This window comes from Lithobates pipiens, unplaced genomic scaffold (assembly GCF_037356315.1).
Source record: "Lithobates pipiens isolate NorthernLeopardFrog02 unplaced genomic scaffold, aLitPip1_a1.2 Scaffold_27, whole genome shotgun sequence".
Classification (NCBI taxonomy): Eukaryota; Metazoa; Chordata; class Amphibia; order Anura; family Ranidae; genus Lithobates; species Lithobates pipiens.
This window is the reverse complement of record NW_027507788.1, coordinates 190,157,328-190,184,197: the sequence shown is the minus strand read 5'-3', so window position 1 is coordinate 190,184,197 and position 26,870 is coordinate 190,157,328. Positions and strand designations below refer to the sequence as shown.

The 26,870-nt window shown below is 43.7% G+C and overlaps 1 protein-coding gene across 1 annotated transcript in view; it reads left to right on the top strand.

Moving 5' to 3' along the window:
- The window catches only part of CA6 (carbonic anhydrase 6), a 38,958-nt gene extending 14,491 nt beyond the window's left edge, over positions 1 to 24,467 (top strand). The window contains exons 3-9 of the mRNA XM_077458057.1: positions 3,353 to 3,501; positions 3,587 to 3,682; positions 8,408 to 8,474; positions 12,073 to 12,230; positions 13,128 to 13,251; positions 13,467 to 13,571; positions 15,242 to 24,467. Coding sequence (XP_077314183.1) covers positions 3,353 to 3,501; positions 3,587 to 3,682; positions 8,408 to 8,474; positions 12,073 to 12,230; positions 13,128 to 13,251; positions 13,467 to 13,571; positions 15,242 to 15,858 — 1,316 coding nt within the window. The 3' untranslated portion in view covers positions 15,859 to 24,467. The remainder of the gene's footprint in view (positions 1 to 3,352; positions 3,502 to 3,586; positions 3,683 to 8,407; positions 8,475 to 12,072; positions 12,231 to 13,127; positions 13,252 to 13,466; positions 13,572 to 15,241) is intronic.
- The last annotated feature ends 2,403 nt before the right edge of the window (positions 24,468 to 26,870 follow it).

Genomic DNA, 26,870 nt, shown 5'->3' with positions numbered 1-26,870 from the left:
CGGGGTCACCATGTGACCAACCCATGTGACATAAAGCCATGTGACACCGCCCCATTGTCACTATATAAGTGGCCGCGCAGCGCGGCTCTGGCATTCCGGCCGGAGAGATCGTCGAGGCAACATCTCCTGGAGAAGAAGAAGAAGAAGAAGAAGAACGGAAGGCGACGGCGGCGACAGAAGACCGGGTAAACCGGTAAAAGAGCTATAAGAAGGCGCGGTGGCCCGGCAGAAGAACCGAAGAGGGGGACAAGACCCTCGAAGTCGGGAGTAGAGGCCGGCGACGCGGAAGAAAGCCGGACTCCTCCGCTAGCAAAAGAGCTACAAGAAGATAGCGGAGGAGTCCGGCGAGAAGACCCCCGAAGACGGAAGACCCCCGGAGCTGTGCAATAAAATATTTTAACCCTGTGTTGTGTTTTTTTTGTACTTTTTTTCACAGGTGAATGGGTAGGGGTACATTGTACCCCATACTCATTCACATAGGGTGGGGGGCCGGTATCCGGGGGCCCCCTTATTAAAGGGGGCTCCCAGATTCCGATAAGCCCCCCGCCCGCAGACCCCGACAACCAACGGCCAGGGTTGTCGGGAAGAGGCCCTTGTCCTCATCAACATGTGGACAAGGTGCTTTGGGGTGGGGGGGGGGCGCGCGGTCCCCCCTTCCCCAAGGCACCCCCCCATGTTGAGGGCACGCGACCTGGTACGGCTCGCCCCCCTTTCCTGGCCGGCCGGGTAGCGTGCTCGGACAAGGGTCTGTTGTGGACTTGGGGGGGACCCCACGCCGATTTTTTTCGGCGTTGGGGTTCCCCTTTAAGTCCATTCCAGGCGGCGGGGCCAGCGACGTCTCCTTCGCGGGCCCCGCCTACCTGGAGACGCGCTCGAAATGAGCGGACTTTCCTCCGCGTGTGTGGGCGAGTCCGTTCATTTCAAAAGTAGGGCGGATTGTATGGCGGACTTAGTCCGCCGTATTAGTCCGCTCAAAAAGTGCCGTGTGTGGGCAAGTCCGTTCATTCGAAAGTATGATGGACTGTCCGTCGGATTGTCTGACGGACTAAGTTGGCCAGACAGTCCGCCACGTGTGTACGCGGCCTTATGCTGAAAAAACGGCGTGGAGGTCCCCCCAAAGTCCATACCAGACCCTTATCCGAGCACGCAGCACGGCTGGTCAAGAAAGGGGGTGGGGACGAGCGAGCACCCCTCCTCCTGAGCCCCCAGATTCCGGTCCCCACCCTATGTGAATGAGTATGGGGTACGATGTACCCCACCCATTCACCTGGGGGAAAAAATTGTTAAACCCACACACGATCGAATTGTCCGGCGGCTTCGTTCCGTCAGACCTAGTCTGTCGAAAAGTCCGGTTGTGTGTACGCGGCATTAGTTTGCATATCTCATACCTGTTGAGCAGCTGGGAAAGCTGATAATCACTGTATTAGTCAGCATTACTACAATGAATTCTACCATGTTTCCCTGAAAATAAGCACCGGTAGAGCTTGCCATGCAATGTGCTGTCTTCCCAGTGGTTGCAAAATGCCGGAATCCCCTCTATGGATCTCATAATGCAAAAGGTTTGTGTTTCTACAATGAAACCCTGCAAATACCTTCTTTCATGGCCTGCCTGAGCTGTCTTCCACCGCTTCAAGCACTGCAGAGGGAGTAGGGGGCGAGATCCCCCTCTGACACCCGGGAGAAGAGGAGGGCTGAGCCCTGCTCGGCGCTTCAATGGCCCGCCTGAGCCATCTTCCACGGCTACGATTAGTGCAGAGGGAGGGGGGTCGACATCCCCTGCTGACACCCAGGAGAAGTGCCCTGCTTGGCACTTCCATGGCCCACCCCGAGCTGTCTTTCCTGCTCTGAGCAATGCAGGGAGGAGGGCCAAGATTCCCCACTGACAGCTGAGAGGAGATCGGCTGAGCGCCAAGCCACGCCGCACAAACATATACTAGTGCAGGAGAGTGGACTGTAGTATTGCACAACCAACTTAAACTAGAGCTTATTTTATTAAAATCCCACTAGGCCTTATTATCAGGGTAGGCCTTTTTTTGTGGAAACACGGTATGATGTTTCTTCTCCTGATGGGGTTCTGTGTAAGTAGCTTTTCCTCTGCACAGTGTCCACAGGTGGTCGCTTGCTTGGCACTGCCACCATTCGCAGAATGCATTGCATCTTTTTCAATGCATACAAGGCATTCTCTGATTGGACAATGTGAAGAGGAAAGGCAATAATTATACAAATATAATTTTGTCCAATCAGAGAATGCCATGTATTCTTAAAAAAAAAATACAAAGCATTTCTATGAAAGATAGCAGTGGCAACCTGGGGACATACTGTGGTCAGTGTGCAGAGGGGAAGCTGCCCGCACAAAGAATGCTGCTATTACTGTGGTAACAGAGACCTCAACAGTGATTGTTATCTTCTCAAGCAGTTCATCAAGTGTGTCAAGCTGGACCAATGTACAAGTGTGCAATAAAGATAATTTCTAAAGTTCAGTTTTAACCCCTTCACTCCGACTGTACGCAAATATTTTGGCTCCACTGGACTGGGCTTTTTTCAATGGTGCTGCATATTTGCGTATCTCCCTTTGTGCTGAGAGTGCGCAGCACGGCAAGCTCCCAGCACAGAGATCATGGTCTCCCCCCGAGAGTCACAGGCCCCGTTCTAACGATCAGGAATCAGATTGTCCATTTCTGGGTTACCTGATTGCTATGATAGTCTCTGATTGGCTATCACAGTGATCAGTCACTGTGAGGCCCGCTTCCGTGTTTTCTGTCTCTGTGAATGGACGAGACAGATACACTGTATCTTTCTCTGTCTTTGCAGAGATAGAAAAAAAAAAAAGTATGTGAAGAATTTTTTTTTTAAATACCTAGGTCAGCCCCAGGGTTAGTGTTTGGGTCAAGGTCAAAGGTCAGTATTTTTGGACAGGATTTATTTATTTTTTTAAATTAGTATCAGTGTCGGTGTGTTTTAGGTACGCAAAATGCACACTATTGTTTCTGGACTGTACTATGGGTACAAACAACAACTAACATACACATATATGGTGTCACTGTCATCGTCAGGAGCAGGAGAATTTATTTGGGGTTATTCTTTGATGGTAGGTTATGGTAGCTTCAGGAAAAAAGAAGATATCATTTTAACATATTACCATTTACCACCAAATAAAAGCCCAGTTTGTTCTAAAAAAAACTAAGTATACTCTACCTGGATGCACAAAGTCGTTATGATGATATATATGGTTTTACTAACACATGTCAAAGTTGCAAAGTTGGGCTTAGGCATTAAGATCTGTTTTACCCTTAGGGAACAAAGGGGTTATCAGCAAAGACTGTACGTGATAAGGTTGTGTTTTTCGTTTCAGTGCAGATACAACTACCATCGTCAATGAAAATTAAGAAAGGGCTCCCCCATGTGTACACTGCAGTACAGATGCACCTACACTGGGGTGGTCTTGACCTGGAAACTAGCGGCTCGGAGCATACTATTGATGGAATGAGGTACATGGCAGAGGTGAGTGCTACATATCATTCTTCATGTATGTCATGCAATTCATGATAATGGATTAACACTAATGCTGCCTCACTTGTCATTGCAGCTGCACATTGTGCACTATAACTCAGAGTTATATAGTACCTTTGATGAGGCCGTAGATAAGCCTAATGGCCTTGCTGTGCTTGCATTTCTCTACGAGGTAAGTTATATTAAAACTGGGGAAAGGAAACTTTTCTACCTAAATTAAAAACCTACCCATAGTGGTCAATCAGATTCCTTATTTTTTTCCAAAGAGTGAAGCATGAAACCTAATTGGTCTTTTCAGGCAAGTTCTGTACAAAAGTTACGTTATTGTTTCTCAGAGTGGTACATTTTTAGTTATCTAAAAAATACACATTGGCTAAAAAAATATTTGTATGCAATTAAAAGATGCAATCAAATAAGTGGATGTGTACTAGCTACATAAAGGGTACAGAATAAAATACATATAAGCAAATATATAACCCATGTTACTACAATCTTTCTATAAACTAAACAGCAAAAAGTGTTGAGAAAATATACAAAAGAAAACAATTTAGAATCTATAAGGGCCGGTTCACACAGCGAGGCGCGGCGAGGCGTCTCCGACTTGCCTCGCCGCGACCTGCGGGGACCTCAGCGGCGACTTGCAGAGGACTTCTGTATAGAAGTCAATGCAAGTCGCCCCCGAAGTCGCCCAGAAGTAGTACAGGAACCTTTTTTCTGAGTCGGAGCGACTCGAGTCGCTCCTCTCAGAACGGTTCCATTGTACAGAACGGGGGCGACTTGCGGGAGCGAGGCGAGGCGAGTCGTGTCGCCTCGCATCGCCTCGCTGTGTGAACCGGCCCTTAGTGCTTTAAAAAATCATTGTTTATTTTAGAAATATTTGCTGTAAGAGTAAAGGAAGGTACTAAATGTCATTTTGTATGGTTACAGGATGTAAATGTAGTAGACACATTTTGGTGATTGGGCCGTATCTGAGTTTTCACTAAAAAACACTACTAAAATCGTTATTTTATAAAGTCATGCAATATTTTAGTAGTGAAAGCTTGTGGTAATTTACTGTCAGCGGTAGCTGGCATCCTTACCACAAGCTGTCACTAGTTTGTTGCTATGCTGCCGGCATCCTTAACCTCTTCAGCCCCGGACCATTTTGCTGGCCAAAGACCAGACCACTATTTGCGATTCGGCACTGCGTTGCTTTAACTGACAATTGCACGGTCATGCGACATGGCTCCTAAACAAAATTGATGTCCTTTTTTTTCCCACAGATAGAGCTTTCTTTAGGTGGTATTAGATCACTCCTGCGGTTTTTATTTTTTGCGCTATAAACAAAAATAGAGCGACAATTTTGAAAAAACTAATTTTTTTTTACTTTTTGTTATAATAAATATCCCCCAAAAATATATAAAAAAAAATTTTTTCCCTCAGTTTAGACGGATACGTATTCTTCTACATATTTTTGGTAAAAAAAATCTCAATAAGCGATTATTGATTGGTTTGTGCAAAAGTTATAGCGTTTACAAAATAGGGGATAGTTTTATGGCATTTTTATTAATCATTTTTTTTTACTAGTAATGGCGGCGATCAGCGATTTTTATTGTGACTGAAACATTATGGCGGACACATCGGATATTTTTGACACATTTTTGGGACCATTGTCATTTATACAGCAATCACTGCTATACAAATGCAGTGATTCCTGTGTAAATGACACTGGCAGTGAAGGGGTTAACCAGTGGGTGGCAGTGTAGGGGTTAAGTGTTCCTAGGGGTGTGTAACTAACTGTTGGGGGCTGGGCTTTCATTTAGTGAACACTGATCTCTGCTCCAATCACATGGAGCAGAGATCAGCATCACTTGTTCAGCTGCCCCGTGAGACGATTGCGGGTATGCTCGCGGCGATCGAGTCCGCGGGACCCGCGACCAGACTCACGGGGTCCCGACCAGTAGCGATGGCAGGGTGGCATTAAAGATTGGACGTACCTGTACGCCAATATGCCTGCCCATGCCATTCTGCTGGCGTACAACGGCGTGCGCTGGTCGGGAACTGGTTAACAACTAGTAACTGTCATGGTTGTTAACCACTTACAGAACGCCCGCCGTCATTATACATCGGCTGTTTGAAGAGGGATGTCATTGTTATGGCAGCAGCTAGCTACCATAACCCTGGTATCCTCTTCTTCAGCAGGCAGGTGGCTTTCAGATAAAAGTTGTCTCTGTGGCACCTTCAAGACAGCCCCCCCCCCCTCCTGCTGCGCTCCGGGAGCGGCGGAGGTGATCGCCTCTGCTCCCGTGTGTGGTATGGAGATGAGTGAGGGGAAGATGGCCCCCACCCGTGTCCAGACCATTACAGGGCAGAAGTGACGACTAAACATTACTAAACGTTACTTCCACCCATAGCTCTTAAAGAGACTTTTTTTTTTTTTGCATTTCAGTCTAAATATGAGATCTGAGGTCTTTTTGACCCCAGATCTCATATTTAAGAGGTCCTGTCATGCTTTGATGTTTACATCCCTTGTAATAGGAAATAAGTGACACAATTTTTTTAAAAGAACAGTGCAAAAATAAAAATTAAAAGGTAAAATTCATTCAAATTTTTTTTTTTCATTTTAAACGTGCGATGTCTCACTGGGCTTGCATGCAGAAGCGAATGCACACCTGAGTAGTGGGCGCATATGAAAACGGTGTTCAAACCACACATGTGAGGTATTGCTGTGATCGGTAGAGCGAGATCAATAATTCTAGCCCTAGACCTCCTCTGAAACTCAAAACATGCAACCTGTAGAATTTTTTAAACGTCGTATATGGAGATTTTTAAGGGTAAAAGTTTGTTGCCATTCCACGAGTGGGTGCAACTTTGACGCGTGACATGTTGGGTATCAATTTACTCAGCGTAACATTATCTTTCACAATATAAAAAGAAATTGGGCTAACTTTACTGTTGTCTTATTTTTTAATTCAAACAAATGTATTTTTTCCCAAAAAAAGTGCGCTTGTAAGACCCCTGTGCAAATGACCGCCATTTTATTCTCTAGTGTGTTAGAAAAAAATATATAATGTTTGGGGGTTCTAAGTAATTTTCTAGCAAAAAAAAAAGATTTTAACTTGTAAACAACAAGTTTAAAAATAGGCCTGGTCTTAAAGTTGTTAAGGAGTGGGTGGCTGCCATATCCATAACAATTGATTAGTCATCAGCTGTCAGCAGAGTTCCCCGCTGAATTACCAGCAATAAAAATTTAAGTGACGCTAAGCCTAAAAACGTTTTTTTATCTTAATGTATTACTTGCATTAAGATAAAAAACGTTTTCAGTTTCCCTGTGCCCCCCCCCCCCCCCCCAGCATATTTTCATACGTCCATGAGCATGAGGCCTTAAGCTCCATACACATGATGAGATTATCAGACAAATGATCGTCCGATTTTTTTTTTTCATACTAGTCTCAAAAGTGAAAGAGGTTACTAACGAAAATTCTCATGAGACGGAATAAAAATTTGGAAGTGATGTAATGTGTTTAAGTGGATTTGTATTGTATTTTCATGTGACAACTGTATTGATTAAATGAAAAATGAAAATCGTACAATCTGGTATGATACGTGAAAAATTGTCGTGCCTGTCCCATTGGATTATTTAACATGCATTGTCATGATTGGCTCTCGAAAGCTGTGTACTAACGATCAGATTATCATACGATCCATTTGAATTTATTTTTAATTCAATCTTATTTTTATTGAGATATAGAAGCAAGATAGGAGGGGGAAAAAAAAAATACAGAATATTCCAACATATTCGTTTTACATTGTTACATAAACATAAAAAAGAAACCACAGAGAAATCCACTGTACTACAGTGGTGTCGAACTGTCACGAGGTTAAAGTGTTTGTTTTGAGCTTCGGTTTAGGTAGTATGGTAAGAGAGCCTGTAGTCCTACCATGATTAGTCTAAGTTAAAGTGGGTGTGTGTGCACCACTATCCTCTCAGCGGGTGTTGCCCACTCATTACAGGTAGACTAAGGCTATTGTGTTCATTCTGACAACGTTCACTCTGGGGGGGGAAGCTCTGTATGTGCCACCATGCTGGTCTAATGAGACTAGAGGTCATAACTTAAGTAATCGGGTATTACTGCAACTTGTATAGGGGAGGGAAGAAAGGGGGAAGAGAGTGAGGAAAGAGGGGTCAGGACAGTAAAGAGCGTAGGGATCAAAAGATATACATTCCACATGATCACACAGGTGTATTGGTAGAGTCCTCTGTGGCCCATGAGATAAACTCTGAGGAATATCGAAACATCGACCATGAGGTCCAGGTCTTAGAGAATTGTTCCTCCCTACCCGTTTCCTGCGACAACATTCTTTCCAAAGTTTTAATTCGGTCCACTTCAATTGCCCAATCCCCCAGGGAAGGCATGCTCGTTGACTTCCAATGTCTGGGCAACACCGTTCTAGCAGCTGCCAAAAAGTGACGCAGAACGTCTTTCTTGACTAACTTAAGCGGTCCCGGGAGCAGAGATAGCAGAGCCATCTCAGGAGAGGGTGCGATGGAGGTCGCCATAAGTTTGCAGTACAAATCAAGGATCTTTTGCCAGAACTTCCTCGCAGGGGGGCATGCCCACCAAATGTGAAGTAAGGTTCCTTTAGATGACAAGCAACGCCAGCAAGTATCCGGAAGTGTCGAGTTGATTCGGTGCAAAGTCGAAGGGCATCTGTACCAGCGGGTCAACAGCTTGAACCCCTTTTCTTGAGAATTGGAGGCTATGGACATTTTGTGGGTCAGTATAAAGCACTTTTGCCAGTCTACAGGCGTTGAATTTATTTTTGTACGATTTTCTGATCATGTGTACAGGGGCATTAGAGTGTTGTATTTTATACAACTTTTACTAATCAGCATTTTTTTTTCTTTCATTTCTAGGATGGCCACTTTGAAAACACATACTATAGTGAAGTCATTTCCAAACTTGCTACAATTCGCTTTGCAGGTACTAATTGCTTTTGTGCAGTTGCTCTTATTTGACGGATAATGCCGCGTACACACAAGCGGAATGTCCGACAGAAAAAGTCTGTCTCATCTGACTTTTTTTTCCAAAAATTTTGATGGACCTAGAAATAGAACATGTTCTAAATATTTCCGACACAACCAATTCCTATCGGGAAAACCGCTTGTCTGTATGCTGTTCCGACGGACCAAAAACGACGTATGCTGTGAAGCAAGTACGAGACAGAAGCTCTTGGCTACTGGCTATTGAACTTCCTTTTTCTAGTCACGTTGTATGTGCTGTACGTTACCGCGTTCTTGGCGATCAGACTTTGGTGTGATCGTGTGTACGCAAGATAGTTTCCACGGAAATTTGTCGGAACTCCGTCGGAAAAACCTTAAGCCCCTGTACACACGGTCGGAGATTTCGACAACCAAATCCGTCGGATTTTGTCCGTCGGATCTTGTCCGAAACTGTTGCATACACACGGTCGGACTAAGTTGGCGAAAAATCCGATCATTCAGAACGTGATGGCGTAATTTCGTTACGATGGGACTACGTTCAGGCTAGTAGCCAATAGCTTTGATGTAGGAATTTGATCTGAGCATGCGTGGCACTTGGTCTGATCAAAATTCTCTACACATGATCGGAGTATGTCCGATCGAACCAGTTGGTCGGGAAATATTTCCAACAAGTTGGAAAATTGGGTCCGACGGATATTCAGACGGAATCAGTCCGATGCATACCACACACAGTCGGATTATCCGAAGACACGGTCCAATAGGACACATTTCGACGGATTCTCCGACCGTGTGTACAAGGGCTAAGGCCGCGTACACACGCGCGGACTGTTTGCCCAACCTTGTTCGTCAAACAGTTTCGGCAAACAGTCCGCTCAAAATTTGCATGAGCGGACTGTTTCAGCGAACTGTTTGCCAAACAGTCCGCTCAACTTTTGAAATGAACGGACTCGCCCACGTAAGGAGGAGGCAAATCCGCCCATTTCGAGCGCGTGTACAGGTAGGCGGGGCCCGCGAGGGAGACGTCGCGGGCTCCGCCGCCTGGAATGGGCTTAAAGGGGAACCCCAACGCCGAAAAAAATCGGCGTGGGGGTTCCCCCAAAGTCCACACCAGACCCTTGTCCGAGCACGCTACCCGGCCGGCCAGGAAAGGGGGGCGAGCGAGCGCGCCCCCCCTCCTGAGCCGTACCAGGCCGCGTGCCCTCAACATGGGGGGTGCCTTGGGGAAGGGGGGCCGCGCGGCCCCCCCACCCCAAAGCACCTTGTCCCCATGTTGATGAGGACAAGGGCCTCTTCCCGACAACCCTGGCCGTTGGTTGTCAGGGTCTGCGGGCGGGGGGCTTATCGGAATCCGGGAGCCCCCTTTCAGAAGGGGGCCCCCGGATACCGGCCCCGGATACCCCTACCCATTCACCTGTGAAATAAAGTACAAAAAAAAAACACAACACAGGGAAAAAATATTTTATTGCACAGCTCCGGGGGTCTTCCGTCTTCGGGGGTCTTCTCGCCGGACTCCTCCGCTATCTGTGTGTAGCTCTTTTGCTAGCGGAGGAGTCCGGCTTTCTTCCTCCCCGCCGCCGGCCTCTTCTCCCGACTTCGGGGGTCTTGTCCCCCTCTTCGGTTCTTCTGCCGGGCCACCGCGCCTTCTTGTAGCTCTTTTACAGGCGGTGGCCCGGTCTTCTGTCGCCGCTGTCGCCGCTGTCGTCGCCGGTTGGGCGAACAGTCCGCCCGTGTGTACGCGGCCTCAGAGTTTATTCTGATGGGAAAACTGGTCGTGTGTACAGGGCTTTAGTGTACATATGCTTTTTGCCTCCTTCCTGCTTCAAATACATACATGCATGCTGTTCCACTTTAACATCATAACAAGCCCACCAAGAATTACATTTTGGATTTTCTTGAAGCAAATTACAACTCCCAAGCAAATACAATAATTTTTTCAAGGATTTTTGCAATGTACAGTATCTCACAAAAGTGTGTACACCCCTCACATTTTTGTAAATATTTTATTATATCTTTTCAAATGACAACACTGAAGAAAATACACTTTGCTACAATGTAAAGTAGTGATTGTATAGCTTGTATAACAGTGTAAATTTGCTGTCCCATCAAAATAACTCAACACACAGCCATTAATGTCTAAACCGCTGGCAACAAAAGTGAGAACACCCCTAAGTGAAAAGGTCAAAATCTGTTCTCTTGGGAGTAAAAAACGCTCATATAGAGCAATTTTTGTACCGAGTCTAGACGAGATTAGGATAGCTTTATGTTTTTTCTGCCGGTGAGCTCCAATCAGGATCATGAATCAAAAGGTTTTTTTTCCTGCCTCTAAACATTAAGCTCAAAGTATGCCTCTAATCGTTCTAATGTGCATGGACACATAGGATAACATAGTTCTACAGGCAGAACACAAAACTCCTGTAGAAGCAATGTCTTTTAAGCCAGTGTGCATGGAGCCTTAAAGAGGAAGTAAACCCTGATGAGTTTACTTCCTCTGATTCCCTGCAAAGGCAAAGCATAATGGACTACTATCCATCGCATAGTAGTCCATTATGTGTCACTTACCTGACACAGGAGCCAGCGAAGTCACCGCTGTCCCCTGTAGTCCGGCGCATCCATCTTCCTGGTGGGGTCTCGCTGCTCCGAAGGCTGTCATACGGTGAAGCCGCAATGACGTCACTCCCGCGTATGCGCATGGGAGCCGACACGCGCGGCATCTTCGCCGTTGACGATGCCGCGCTCAGTGCGCCTGCGCACCGCTGTCTACGGCGCATGCGCCGTACACAGCAGTGCCTGTCTTTCGGCAAATATCTCCTAAACCGTGTAGGTTTAGGAGATATTTCTTGGACCTACAGGTAAGCCTTAATCTAGGCTTACCTGTAGGTCAAAGTGTGTTGTAAGGGTTTACAACCACTTTAAAGTGTATGCTACCCCAACATTTTTATTCCTGCATGCCTGTGTTACCATGTACTTGTATGAAAAAGTATCCTTTCAGTGGTGGTCCATCCATTAGGGGAGCAGGGGCACCGCCCCGCTAATCCATGCGCCCGGCCCCTATTCTACATGCAGGGTGCCAGACACATGGATTCCAATTACATTTTTTTAGAAGCACATGATTACAGCCTGGAGCTTTGATTGGCTTCAAAACGGGTGGGCTCGGGGTGCAGAGCATTGCGCCCCGATCCCACCCAGTTGTGTGACATTAGTGACTGGCCAATCAGGAAGCGGGTCCTGAGACCCGATTGGCCAGGAGTCCTAAGACCCAATTGCCGTTGAGTCCTAACTACTGACTGGCCAGGAGGAGAAGTGACCACTGGTATTCAGGAGGAGATACAGGGGGAGAAGCCTCCACCTGGAAATGGCATTGCTTTCTTTGTGTGAAATACCTGGTGATCCTGCCCCCCCATACAGGTCTATGGGAATAAAAAAGGGTCATCAATTGCAGGTCAATTTCACCTGTTAGGGCTTTTTTTTCACACTGGGCAGTAACCAGCATTTTGCCATTGGACTTAACTGGACAGTATGAACCTTATTGCATTCTGAATGATACAGCTGTTTTGATGCAGTTTTTTTCTTGTGTTCAGGCCAAGTGACCACGGTAAAAACTCTTGATCCCCTGGCAATGCTTCCTGAAAACTTGGAGAACTTCTATCGTTACCAGGGTTCTCTGACGACTCCTCCCTGTACAGAGAATGTGCTGTGGACTGTGTTTGACACAAAAGTGATTCTGTCTCAAAACCAGGTAAAATTCCCACACTGGCAGACTAAATCATCACAGGAACGGGCCAAGAAGAGAATTTGTCTGTGCCCATTTAGGGCAAACTGGCAGGCTTTCTTGAAAGAACAACTCCCCACCTGCTGGTAGTCCTCTCCTGCCACTCCATTGCTCCATCAGAGACTGCTGTAATTACTTAGTGCCCCTAGGTATGTGGTAGCATGTGACATCCATTGCAGTGACACATGAAGAAGGAAAGAAGACTTTAACCCTGTATATAGCAGAAGCTCAGAGTTTTCACAAAGTCGGGACTCCAACGGAGGAATGGAGTGGCAGAAGACCGCAGGAAAAATTTATATTTGTGGGTGAGAGACTGTACCTTGAACCAAAACTTTTCATTTACTCTGAATGGGCAAAATAGCCTCCTTAAATATGCCACTCTTTAGGCCCCATACATTCTCTATTATATCTTAAGGGTAGTTGGATAGTGCCTGCACATCCAACATCCATCTAATGCCTATGCCAGTTTTTCTCAATCTTTTTACTATAGGGAAGCTTTTGAAATAATTTTCAGGTCTAAAAAGTATTATATTAACAGCTCTTGGTGCATCCGTGAAGCCTACCTAATATATTTAATTTGCTCTATTATTTGGGAGGTGTGTGCCTGGGGGACCATTGGAGTGGTTTTGCTTCAGATTCAGGTCTATGTCTCACCGAAAACACACATAATCTGGGAACCTAGGACCTGGATACAGATTGGGGGCCTTTGTGCCCAAATCAGCAGAGTTGGATTTTCCTGCTCATTATTTTGAGTTTCCCCAAAGAAAGACTGAAACCAAATATACAGTGCATATATACAGTATAACATGCATATATATGACATTATTTCTTGTATAGGTAATCTAAGTACAATATATTCTGCAGATCAAGCTGCTGGAAAACACTCTGTTGGATTGGCACAATAAAACCTTACGTAATGATTATCGCCATGCTCAGCCTCTCAATGACCGCGTTGTACAGTCATCCTTCCATGTAAAAATGCCAAAAGGTAAGTACAGCATTAGTAAATAAAGTCCTGGAGTGTAATGCTTCATAAAGACTATAAGACAGTTCAGGTTATTGCGGATGGAATGGATATATCATATTTTATAAATTAGGTGTATGAATCCTGATCCGCTCAGGTAGTTAATTGGGTTGAAGCAATTCTTTGTTATGATATTTCTTTTTACTTTTCTGACCATGATTATTCCTGCACATCTTCAGGTGACGTATGTCAGCGTGAGATCAGCACTAAATTGACGCTGATTGAGACTGAACTTCTAGATGTGAAGAAACGGGTGGCAACTGATCCTCTGAAGGGCCGATCAGGCAAGTGATCATGTAGTGTATGCCTAAAACAAGGACTTGGGGGATTTATAAAATAATAAAAACAATAAATTTAGTTCTCTATTTCTCTATCTATCTATCTATCTATCTATCTATCTATCTATCTATCTATCTATCTATCTGTCTATCTGTCTATCTATTCATCTAGGAATAGCATTTTATTGTCTTTGCCTAACCTCTGCTGCAAGAACCATGAGTGCCATTATAGATTTTTGGATTTGTATGGATATTGTCAGGTCACCTTGAGGCGAGGTGATAGGTGCACACCGTAGGGATCAGGAGTGCACCGCAAGGTTGTGGACCCTACGGCTGACTGCTGCAGACGGGGGACAGATCCCACTGGGGTTAGAGGGTAAGATTCCCTGGGGCGCGGAGTCTAAGAGCCAGCAGGTATTCACCACTGCCTCTGGTGGTGAGGATGGCTGCAACTGGCTCCAGGTCGTGACCCCCAGGGTCCCCTAGCTCACACCCACAGTAGGCAACAGGAGGATAGGGATGGTGAGGGACAAAGCCAAGGTCGGGGCCACGAGCAGACAAGAATAGTCGGGTACACGCCAAAAGGTCAGGATCACAGGCAAACAAGGATAGTCAAGACACGCCAAAGTCAGTAACGGAAAACAGTAGCAGAGCACACGGCAGGAAACAGGAAGCTAACACACAAAGGAATACACAATGGTTGATCAGCCCTGATGGCCTGCAGTGCACAGGTTAATATAGGGCTCCCTGATAGGGCCTGGGGTAGAGCCATGCTTAGAGGAGAGGTTATAAAAACCACCAGGTGGAAGTGTCTGGCCTCTTAGTCTGAAGACATGAGGGGAGGTAAGCAAACACAGGAAGATCACTGCATAACCATGACAGATATCTCCTTACAGGTGAGCACCTGGGCACTTACCTTACAAATAGAGAGTGGAGACCACCATTTGGGCATCTGTATACAAATACAGTAAACATACAAATGCAACTGAAACTAAATTCAACTGTATGAAAACTCCAGTGCCACTACCCAACCTCTTCAGGGTTGATAAAGAAATAACTAACTCTAGCTCTCCATACCTCTCAGGGGATTAATATATACTAAAATACCTGCATTTCCATGTTCTGTGTACTGTAGGAGAGATCTACATACAGATATAGTGAATGCAGGTTCCTGGGTTTAGTAACACTCTAATGCGTACACACAAAATCCAAAGGGAAATGTTCGATGGGAGCTTGTTGTTGGAAATTCCGACTGTGTGTAGGCTCCATCAGACATTTTCCATCAGAATTTCCAACAAACAAAATTTGAGATCTGGTTCTCAAATTTTCCAACAACAAAATCCGTTGTTGGAAATGCCGATCGCATGTACACAATTTCAATTTGTTGTCGGAATGTGCGATCGTGTGTACGTGGCATAAGTGTGTGAGGCACCTACAGACAATGCTGCCTAAGGCTTCTTGCAAGGAAAATCTTGTCCATTGGCTATTGTATTCTAGTGGACGTGTCTGTGGTACGCCTTTCCAAATTTCTACAATGGCTTTGATGAGAAGGTCTTTCTGTTAGGGATGTACTGACAGTCATAAATATCTGCTCAGTGCATCACTGGCTAATGTTTATCTTTTTAAAAAAAAAAATCTCATTCCATTACATCTTGAATTGTCTATTCCTCCTCCAGGTGCTTCTGCTGTTCAGTTTTATCCATCTTTCCACTTTTCCAAGAAGTACCCAGCTTGTTATGTTGAAATCCAGCTATCAAAACCTCTCCAGCTGACCAAATTCACGCTCTGCTCGTGGATAAAAACCAAACCCGAAGCCACGCAAAAAGTATTTTCCTACTCCACTACAAACTCTGAAAACGAGCTTATCCTGAGTGTAGGGTCTGATGTTAGGCTGTGGGTGGGAGGTACACTGGTTGACTTTAATATACACCATACAACTGAAGACTGGGTGCATTACTGTTTGCGCTGGGACTCAGAAACAGGAAGAACAGAGCTCTTTGCAAGTGGCCTCCGAGGCAAGGAGAAGATTGCCCAGAAAGGGTACACAGTGAAGCCAGGAGGGGTGGCTCTTCTAGCAAAGGAACGCTTTGATCTTATGGGAATATATAACAATGGTTTCTACGGAAAGTTAAGTCATCTCCATCTTTGGAGTCATCTACTGAGTGCTGAAGAGATAATGTCTTTAAGCAAGTGTCAAACTTCCAGTCTTAAAGGGGATATCATATCCTGGGGAGAGACTACCATGATCATAGCAGGAGGGGTGATTCTTGAGCCAGATAACAGCTGTTGGTAAACAAGCCTTTTATAACCTAGAAACATTTCCAGAAGCTGATTTTAAGTCCCATCATCTGTACCTGACGGAGCATAAATACTGCTTTCAACCCTGAACCCTTGGTAATCGGGTCTGTCATCTCCCTGTCCCTAATATGCACTTGAGACAGAGAAAGTCTAGGTCCATGACATAGTAGCATGTGAAAAAAATACAGCATATCCATACCATGACTCCTAGCTAGCCTACAGTTGGGACTAAGTAGAATAAAGCCTCTGCATAACTATTAAGGATTTTGCAGGCTGGCCAATTCAAAATGCAATTTTTGCCTTATCAAGCATTATATATTGTGCACAGTTATGTACTTGGCCTGTTTGATGGCCCCAATCTACTTTTAGTGCAGTTTTCTTTTCTAAACAGTCTGTTGTAATGTTGGCCACAGACATGTCTATTTTTTTAGCCAAAGCAAAGAAACCTTTAATATTTTGCCATTCTGCAAACAATCTTGGTCACAGGGAATGCTGTGTTATCTTGCTGACTTAAATGATAAGCCTGTATTCAGTGTTTACTGTTAAATACCTATATGCAACAGACAGGCCTTCATATGAGATTTCCGTGACCATGAAACTATATATTACTACCACACCTAATTTCAATTTGCAAACAGCATGTGAAAACTGATATGTAGTTTTAAAGTACAGTCTTTACTTTCATTAGATCATGACTAGTGTATAACATATGTGACTTCCTCCCCTTTTCCAATCTTTACCACTGCTACGCCCCTTACCTTTTTGATACCCCAGAAACTGAGACCACACCAATCTGGAGTAAAACATGGCCGTAGCAGCCAATTATCTTTATTATAAAATTATTCAAAATAATTAACATAAATAACATAAATTAACAAATCTAAACTCAGGTATTAAGGCACTTCCTCCATTGAACTCCTCCCATTGGTCTGTGCTAGGATAAACCCACCAACCACCATCATAAAAACTTCCGGCACTGCGGTACCCAACTCTAATAGACCTCAAGCTGACAAACTAGCTCAGAGGCCAAACACTGACCGCAGTGCACCTGATACCAACTTCAGCTAAAACCACTGTTAGCTGTATCACCACCAACGGGTACTATACCACCGATAGGTCCCGCACTCATCGATCACTGGGGTAAATCCTTCATCCGCACAGACCAACAACATGCCGCTGCCATGACAACTCAATACTGGAAAATAAAGCAAACACGTTAATAAAAACAACATCCCCCCCAAAGCTAAGGGAGGGAGGGTCGGAAGCTCGCTCTACTCGGCAGACTGAGGAGGGGAGGAGCCGCCCCCCCCTGCACATTACCTCTGCTCCTCCCCTCCCAGTCCGATCACAGCACCGCCCTCTCCTGTGTCCTACATCCCAGTTAACCCTGTCATGCCGCCCTGCGCTCATGCTGTCTGCTTTTTATGCTCCGGGCTTCCTTTTCAAGGATGCTTTAAATTGAGCAACTGAAAAGTATGCACTTTTCACCAGCAGGAAAAGTTTAGTCTGATATATGGTATATGTGGATCCAATGAGACTGTGAGAAGTTTGTGCCAGTAGAATCACAGTAAAGTTTTATTGGCTACATAAATAACAGCCTATAATTATTGCAACCAGTGAACGTTTATTGTGCTAATACCTGCATAATCTTCTGATGCTCTCATTGGATCTATGTACAACCTAACCTAGTGCCCCCCATCCTGTTGGGTAACCCTTCGGGCAGGCACCCATTTTTGGTGAACAAGATTCAGCATGGAGCATTACTCATTATTGCATGTGTGAATTGTCATTTATACTTTTGGTTACTGTCATACGTTGATAACACAAGTACAGTGGGGCAAAAAAGTATTTAGTCAGCTACCAATTGTGCAAGTTCTCCCATTTAAAAAGATGAGAGAGACCTGTAATTGTCATCATAGGTATACCTCAACTATGAGAGACAAAATGTGGAAACAAATCCAGACAATCACATTGTCTGATTTTTGAAAGAATTTATTTGCAAATTATGGTGGAAAATAAGTATTTGGTCAATATCAAAAGTTAATCTCAATACTTTGTTATATATCCTTTGTTGGCAATGACAGGGGTCAAACGTTTTCTGTAATGCCCCGTACACACGAGCGGACTATCTGGCAGACTTGGTTCGGCAGACCAGAGTCCTCCGGACAATCCGCCGGACAATCCGCGGACTTGGAAAGAAGTTTTGACTGTGTTTTTTCGGAGTAGGGTTTCCCCTTTAAGTCCATACCAGGTGACGGGGCCAGCGACGTGTCAATCTCACCACCGAAGGTGGCAACATTCACTTTCTTTGCTAGTCCCGTCTACCTGGAGCCGTGTTCAAAATGAATGGACTTTCCTCTGTGTGTGGGCAAGTCCGTTCATTTCAAAAGTCTGGCCATAGTCCGGCAGTTTGTCCGCCTCACCTAGTCCGTCGGAAAAGTCCGGTGTGTGGGCAGGTCCGCTCGTTCGGAAAGTCTTGCGGACACCAGATAGTCCAATCGCGTGTATGCGTCATAAGTCTTCACAAGGTTGTCACACACTGTTGCTGGTATGTTGGCCCATTCCTCCATGCAGGTCTCCTCTAGAGGAGTGATGTTCTGGGGCTGTCGCTGGGCAACACGAACTTTCAACTCCCTCCTAAGGTTCTCTCTCATCTTTTTAAGTGGGAGAACTTGCACAATTGGTGGCTGACTAAATACTTTTTTTGCCCCACTGTAAATAACAATGAACACTCTGCTCCACATCAAAACGAAAAAAAAAAAAAAGACAAGAAAGGGGAATACGAATGAATGGGATTATGGCTGCTGCAGTTTTCAAAATGTATCTAACGTCCACATTTGTGAACCCTATAAATGTGTATATAGACTGTGCTGCCAAAATATGAATCAAGATTACTAAACAGTTTATTACATATAAAAGTGTAAAAAACTATTTAAAAAAAAATGAACAGCACCAAAAAATAAAATAAATGTCCAATGTATCAATAATTCCCATTCAAATAATAGTTGCTTAAAAAACAAAAGGTGCCCTGTGTTCTGAGGCAGTGTTAATCAGCCAATATATAACATCCCATCCCTGGAACGCAAGCCAGCTTCTGGTTTCGGGGCAGCAGTGCCCATCTTAATAAGTGCTATATGTACCTGGTGCCAATCCCTAGGCACATATACTTTACATGTGAGTGAGGTGTAATTATAAGGTTTTATATGGTTTATTAAAGTTGGCTGCTTTGCGCAATGAACTTTTTTCCCAAACCAAAAAAAGCGCAGTGGGACCTATCAAGCAATAGAAAGTCTATCCATTGTGGTGATTGGACATCCATATGGGGACACCTGGAGCACCTGGAAGTGGTCACTTGTTTATCTGTTACTAGTGATACCAGCATCTATTCATTTACCTTTTTCTTTTTAAGCAACTATTTTTTGAATGGGACTTACTGATACATTGGACTTTAGTTGTATTTTTTTGGTGCTGTTCATTTATTTACTTTTTTGCACTTTTATATGTGGTAAACTGTTTAGTAATCTTGATTCACATTTTTGGCAGCACAGTCTATATACACATTTATAGAGCATACTTAAAATAGACCTATAACCGGACTGGCCAAATTAGAATCAATTCATTATTCCTGTTGAGAAATAACTTTTGGGCACCTTAAGATTTCCATGGGCACACTAGGAACTCACCTTGTATTTGCAAGCTTTACATGTGGTTCCTGGGCTTGCCTTCATTTAATATCATTATTAACAGACATTTAGTTTTGACCTCAATACCCTCTCCACTTCTTTTGTCAGCTGACCTTCTGTAATACTTATAATCTGTCCATTATAATGATTTAGGCCCTTTTCACGTGGATGCCTTTCTCTCCATCAGGACAGAAAAGAAATGGATGTCATATATGTCATATGCATTTCTGTTATATTTTTGTCTCTATCATTTGGTGGAGAAAAAATAGACCCATTCCTATAGAAATTCTTATGGGCAGCCAGATATAAGTGGATGCGCATTTGCATATATCTGCCCACATCTGACCATTAGCAGATCTGCATACAAACTTTTTGCATTTGGTCCAACTAACCTAAACAGACCTGGATGTAAATGGGCACACATCTGCCTACATCTGGCTGCTTATAGGGATACATTTCAGTCATTGTTAATCTGCCTACTGATTGGTCAAAAATGTTCTATTGGAATGCCTGTATTAAAGAGGCCTTAGGCTTAATTTTTCTATTGCAGGTATTTTTTGAGGCTTCTTTAATTGGGCCCTTATTATCCTTTAGGGCCCCTGTGCAGCTGTAGAGGTCGCACAGTCAGTATGTCCACCCCTGCTATTTCGAATACAATTCTCCTATGGTCATGTACACCACTGTTTTCTGATATATCTATTTATTTAAAAAAATTCAATATTTTTTATTGTTTATCAAAAAACACCATAAATATCAATAAATAGGTTAAAGTAGCATTAGGCCCCTTTCACACGGGGCTAATCTGCTCCACGGATTTCACCAGCTCAGCGGGAGAGCTCAGCGCCGCACAGTCATCTGGGACCTGTCCGAGCCAGCAGATGACAGTTCCTTCTCCACTCACTGTATAGGGATGGACCTGTCAGAGCCCCGCTGTCCTCTATGGGATATCGGAAGAAAACAGATCTGCCTATCCATTTTCATCCAATCCCATCCAATCTGATCCGCTGGACAGATGGTGAACGCATCGCCATAGGTCTGTGTTGAGCGGATCTTATCGGATAGGATGGCAGGCGGGTGTCAGCGGACACATCTCCGCTGACATCTGCCCGTCCATACGAGTGGATGGGTGGCAGCTTGGATACGCCTGAAAAACTGAAAGGCGGATCCGAGCGGGCCGATCATGTGAAAGGGGTCTTAAACCCTCAGTGTTTGCAACTTGACATATTAAACTCAATAAAGTCAACATTCCTCAGTAAGCAATTTGTTAAAATTCTTACCCCAGCACATGCATTTTACAACATATACAACAACATATTTTTGGTTAAAAATAATCACAATAAGCATTTATTGATTCGTTTTTCGCAAAAGTTATAGCATATACAAAATAGGGGATAGAGTTATGGACTTTCATATATTTTTTGTGTTTTGACTGGTAATGGCTAAGAGCTGCAATTTTTAGCGGGATTGCGAGATTGCAGCGGACAAATCTGACCCCAAGTGACACTTTTTGGGGACCAGTGACCTTATTACAGTGATCAGTGCTAAAAAAAAATGCACTGATCAATGTATAAAGTACACTGACGGGTAAAGGGTTAACACTAGGGGACGATCAAGGGGTTAACTGTATTCCCTGGGTGTGTTCTAACTTTGTGGGGGATGGGTTCACTGGGACAACACAGAGATCTCTGTTCCTGATCACTAGGAACAGCAGATCTCCATGTTGTCCCCTGTCAGAACAGGGATCCGCCTTGTTTATATAGGCAGCTCCCTGTTCTACCTCACTGTAACATGTTCATGCACGCCCACAGTATCTATTGTATGAAATGTTGTACAGGTACATCGTTTTGCACAATAGAGCTGACTTGCCACAGTATATGTTCTGTGGCTGTTCGGCAAGTGGTTAAAAAACTGATATTTTTCAGGGCACTATATTTTTCACCATCTGTAATAAAAACATCAAAGATGACTCTAAATATGCCTATATCAAAAACACACAGTTAAACATATACTATATTGGCAAAAGTATTGTGACACCTGCCTTTTACATGCACATGAACTTTTTTTGGCATCCCAGTCTTAGTCCGTAGGGTTTAATATTGAGTTGGCCCACCCGTTGCAGCTATAACAGCGCCAACCCTTCTGGGAAGCCTGTCCACAAGGTTTAGGAGTGTGTCTATGGAGATGTTTGACAATTCTTCCAGAAGCGCATTTGTGAGGTCAGGCACTGATGTTGGACAAGAAGGCCTGGCTCTCTGTCTGCGCTCTAATTCATCCCAAAGGTATTCTATTGGGTTGAGGTCAGGCCAGTCAAGTTCCTCCACCCCAAACTCGCTCATCCATGTCTTTATGGACCTTGATTTGTGCACTGGTCCAAATAATTTTGTGGAGGGGGGGATTATGGTGGGGGGGTTGTTTTTCCAGGGTTGGGCTTGGCCCCTTAGTTGCAGTGAAGGGAACTCTTAAGGCGTCAGCATACCAAGACATTTTGAACAATTTCATGTTTTGCAACTTTGCAGGAACAGTTTGGGGATGGCCCCCTCACATTCCAACATGCCTGCACAACAGTGAATGAACAAGGTCCATAAAGACATGGATGAGTGAGTTTGGGGTGGAGGAACTTGACTGGCCTGCAAAGAGTACTGACCACAACCCAATAGAACACCATTGGGATAAATTAGAGCAGAGACTATGAGCCAGACCTTCTCTTCATAGGCATTTTTTTTTCTTTCATCTGGAGGAGGGGAGGTAGGGCTTTCTCAGCTACACACACCCTCCTGTCTGTTCACCTGAAGTAAGGGCAGATGGGTTTGAGGAAGTAAATGCTACATGAATTATTTACCCTTACTTAAGAGTGCTGTTGCTAGGAGTGCTAGTGGGGTGTTTTTCCAAAAAATTCTTGTTTCTCGTGTTTTCAGTTTGTGGCACTCAGATACAGTGTAGTTCTGCTTAATTTGCCTTCTTGGCACACCTTGGTGCTGGAATAAAATAAATTCTTGTGCGCATACGTGGGAGTTACGTCTTTTTGGCCTGGACAATTAAGATAGCCAAAGATATAGGCATATTTGGAGTCACATCTGTGGTTGTAGTTTTTACTCAATTGGTTGTAAACTCTGTTACACCACTTGTACCTACAGGTAAGACTGTAATAAGGCTTACCTGTAGGTACTGTAAATATCTCCTAAATTTGCACAGTTTAGGAGATATTCACTATATATGCTGCTGCCAATGTCATCAGTGCATGCGCACTGAAGAAATAGCCCGCTGGTGCTGTTTTTTCAGGGCCAGTGCCGTGAACGACTCCGGTCAATAACAGCGCCGGAGCCCGCGAACCTGGAAGTAACTCCGGTGGAAGATGTTGGCCTTGTACTCAGTGTGGCGGTTTACAACCAGTGTGGCGGTTTACAACCTCTTTAAGATATTTGATTATTGATACAAATATAGATGCAGAAAAATATAGTACCTTAAAGCAATATTAAACCTAAAAACAAAAATGTATTATATTGCAGCTTACCAATTCTTAAATATGGTATCAGCATTCGTTTTTCTTTTTTACCTTCATTTTCCGCTGGTAATCTGACCAGTAAATCTGTTATTTTTAAGCTTCCCTTAACAAGCCAAACGGTTGAGACAAACCATTTAACACTGACAGGGGTCCTTTCAATGGTTAGCATTTGCAAAAGAAAAAAGTAAGTTGCTGTAACTGAAAATAAAGGGAAAAAAAGCCTAAAAAAAGAAAAAGTATTGCAAGCCACTACATGTAAGGGCTGGTATACTGCAATAAATTCCTTTTTTGTTTTGGGGTTTAAGGCCGGGTTCACACTGCTGCGATGCGGGAACGCCGCGAATCCGCAGCGTTTTCCCGCATCGCATTACTCCCGCCGGCAGTTCACACTGCCCTATGCGAACGGCTGGGAGTGTCAATGATATGTTAATGACACCCCCAGATCCGTCCGCATATCGCAGTGCGATCTGCCGACTCGCACAGGAATCGGATCGCATGGTGTGAACACCCATGCGATTCGATTCTGTTGCGGACCAAAAAAAGGGTCCCGTGCGAGTTTGCTGCGGGAGCGATGTGAATTCAGCCATACTATCTGTATGGCTGAACTCGCATCGCTACGGAGATCGGATGTGATTAGCACTGCAGTGCGGTGCGAATCACATCCGGATCTCCCCCCGCAGCAGTGTGAACCCGGCCTAATACTACTGTAACCAATTTATTGAGCTTTATGGTGTTATATTAAACTATTTAGAAAATATAGAATGTTTATAAATGTATATCAGAGAACATCAGTGCTGCTTTTCCTTTTTCTTTTGAAATATATATATATTTAGAGCGAGTACACACCAATATTAGTGGGGAATCTGTATATGATATACAGTAGAATAGCCAAATTGTTTACATTTTTTATATTTAGCCCTTTGAATATGCAATTTTATGTAATATACCTTACATTTATAAATGATCAGATTAACCACACAAATTTTTATGCAATTTATTTCTGCAAAACCAGTGAATTCTGTACATTTGTAACCCCTAGCTGCAAAGTATTAATCGCAGCACTATATATGTTTTGTTAATAATACACAACATTTTTTTTTTTTTTTTTTTTTCTAAATGTGTCTCTCTTTGTAACATATTTCAGGATATACTTAGTCTTGAGCTTATGTGATAAAACAAGAAAAAGTGATGATATGAAAAGTGTGCCAAAATGATTACATATTTATTAATTTAGAGCTTCCAGAACAGTGAATGATGAATTCTGATTGGTGGCAGTGGTTTGCTCTGTTCTTTGCTCCTTGCCTTATTGATTAAGCTTGTATGGCTGTTATTCAATGATATTTGATCAGTATTTAAACTGGATCTCTGCTTTTTACCAGTAATAAAAAAAAAGATAAATAAAAAATAAATTTGGTCAGATGTTTGGCTGTGATTTTATGTCTACAGTATTAGACATTGTAGACATAGCTACTCCATCCATAGCTGATACATACAATGGGGCAAGATGAATGTATGATGCAAAAAGGGGTAGATTTAAAAAGTAGGATATGTAGCTTTTACCAAACATTGGTGGTGAATCAATCACTGTCATATAAAACATGTGGACCTGGAAGATTCACTTGCAGCAATTGTTTGGTGAATTTCAGATTCACTGCTTTATCGTCATAACCCATATTATTATTTTTGCACTCTACTGGAAAATAGCACTTTACCGCCCAGGATCTGACATTCACAGTGATACTGAGAACTAAAAATAAGGATCCTTCAAGGTGCAAAACCCTGCTAATGCCAGTTATAAATATGTCTATAAATATATAAATAAACCCCTATACATCTGAAACTGCAAAAAGGGGAGGTGGGGGGGGGGGGGGAAGGATTAGAGTGGGAGCACTCGGTATTCATATTATCAAAAAAGCATAATAAAAACCTTGTTTGGGCTCAACCGACTCCAATGACATAAAGGGCATAGAGAAAAGGAAGTACACAGCCCACTGTGCAAGTGCAAAAAGTCAAAAAAGTTTATATCAAAAACACATAAATGGAATAGCCAGTGATAAAAACTGAATCATTCTCAAAGTGTCAATCATGCTGTGATAAAAACTCCACCATTCTTGCCCCTATAGTGACAGTAATAAATATATATATAGCGAGGAATGTGAAAGTACAATATCTTCAATCCTGAGCAGCAATAATAACTTGAAACAGAAATTGCATGCATGTGAATAGGATGTGGAGCTTAACTGGCTCCCAACGGGAAATGGATCCTTGTAAGATCAGACCTGGATCCTGGGAAAGAGGCGCGCTGGCATATTGTGGTGAGTGTTGTTAATACCTTGATGTATCCAGAAAGGGGAGGGGAGGGGGGATTTCTGAGATATGAAAAGGGGAAGGGACCAGGGCCGTTTTAAGGTAGGGCAAAAGGGGCAGCTGCCCTGGGCCCTGTCATTGTTGTGGGGCCCATATCAACTGCCTTATACTTGCCAACTATCCTGGTTTGAATTCCTTCGCCCGTTAAGGTTTTATTCCTGTGCTGTGTCCCAATACCTCAGTGTGAAGTGCTGCTACTAATACTGCCCAGCTCTGCCCTATTGTTGTGTACAGATGGCTCACCTGCAGACCCTGTGTTTACATGTAAATTACCAGAATTCATATTTCAATAGCAGCTGCATTCATATGTAAATAGCGGCGGCATTGATATGTATATCATGCCCTCCTGGGGTCATATCCACAGTAATCTCTAGCAACCAATCAACAATCAGAAATCATGTGCTGTAACCTCTAGCAACTAACCAGTGATCTGTAATGTGTTCTGTAACCTCTAGAAACCAGTCAGTGAGCAGTAATGATACACTGCAACCTCTGGCAACCAATCGCAATAGCTGCCTGATCTGATTCATTAAACTGATTTTGAGTCTAGCTGCTATTTATTGTATGTCTCAGAGCAGGTGAAGAGCGAAACTGCATGGGGGGGGGGCCAAGAAAAGTTTTGCCCAGGGTCCAATCAATATTAAAGACGGCCCTGGAAGGGACAACATCCTGGGTCAACAGTAGTCTAGAGGAGGTATATGGGATTGAAAGATACAGTCACAGTATGTATGTGGCATGAATCTCCAGAGATTTGAATGCAAAACAATGTCCTGTAACCTCCCTCTCTCTGTTGAAAACCATATTTTGATATCTGATATCCATGAGCAAGTGTTCATATCCTCCAGTCACAGGAGCAAGGTGGACAAGGAAACAAGAGCGCTTTTTTTCATTCACAGTGATAGCTTACATGTGTGGGATGATCGCTGTTTGCATGCGACCAAAGCATGCATTCGCCTTTGCGCACGAGCATGGGAGGACAGGAGCACTTCACATTTTACTTTTTTTTTTATTATAAATTTTACAAAAATATATATATTTTTACACTGTTGCTTTAATTTTTTATGTAAACATCCTTGTGACTGCAATAGGCATGTGACAAGTCCTCTTTATGGAAAGATCTGATATCTTTAAGACCCCAAATCCCTCCTCTGCACAGTGATCAGTGTTTTTGAATTTTTTAAAAAATTGTGCTGTTTGTTTCCAAGTAAACCGGAACTGATATCATGCCATTGCTTCTTGGTTATTATTGAAAACAGCCAATCAAAGCCCATCCTGGCTGGGCTAGTCGCTCGGGTCTACAAGAGAGCTGACCGCTGGCTCTAAAAAATGATACTGGGGTGATGCCTGTAGTGGAAGGCATCTTCCTGGTATAACCACAGAAAAATCCAGCGATTTACGTGTACTTCGCTGGGCGGGAAGTGGTTAAAATTCCAGTCCAAACCACCACCAGGCACT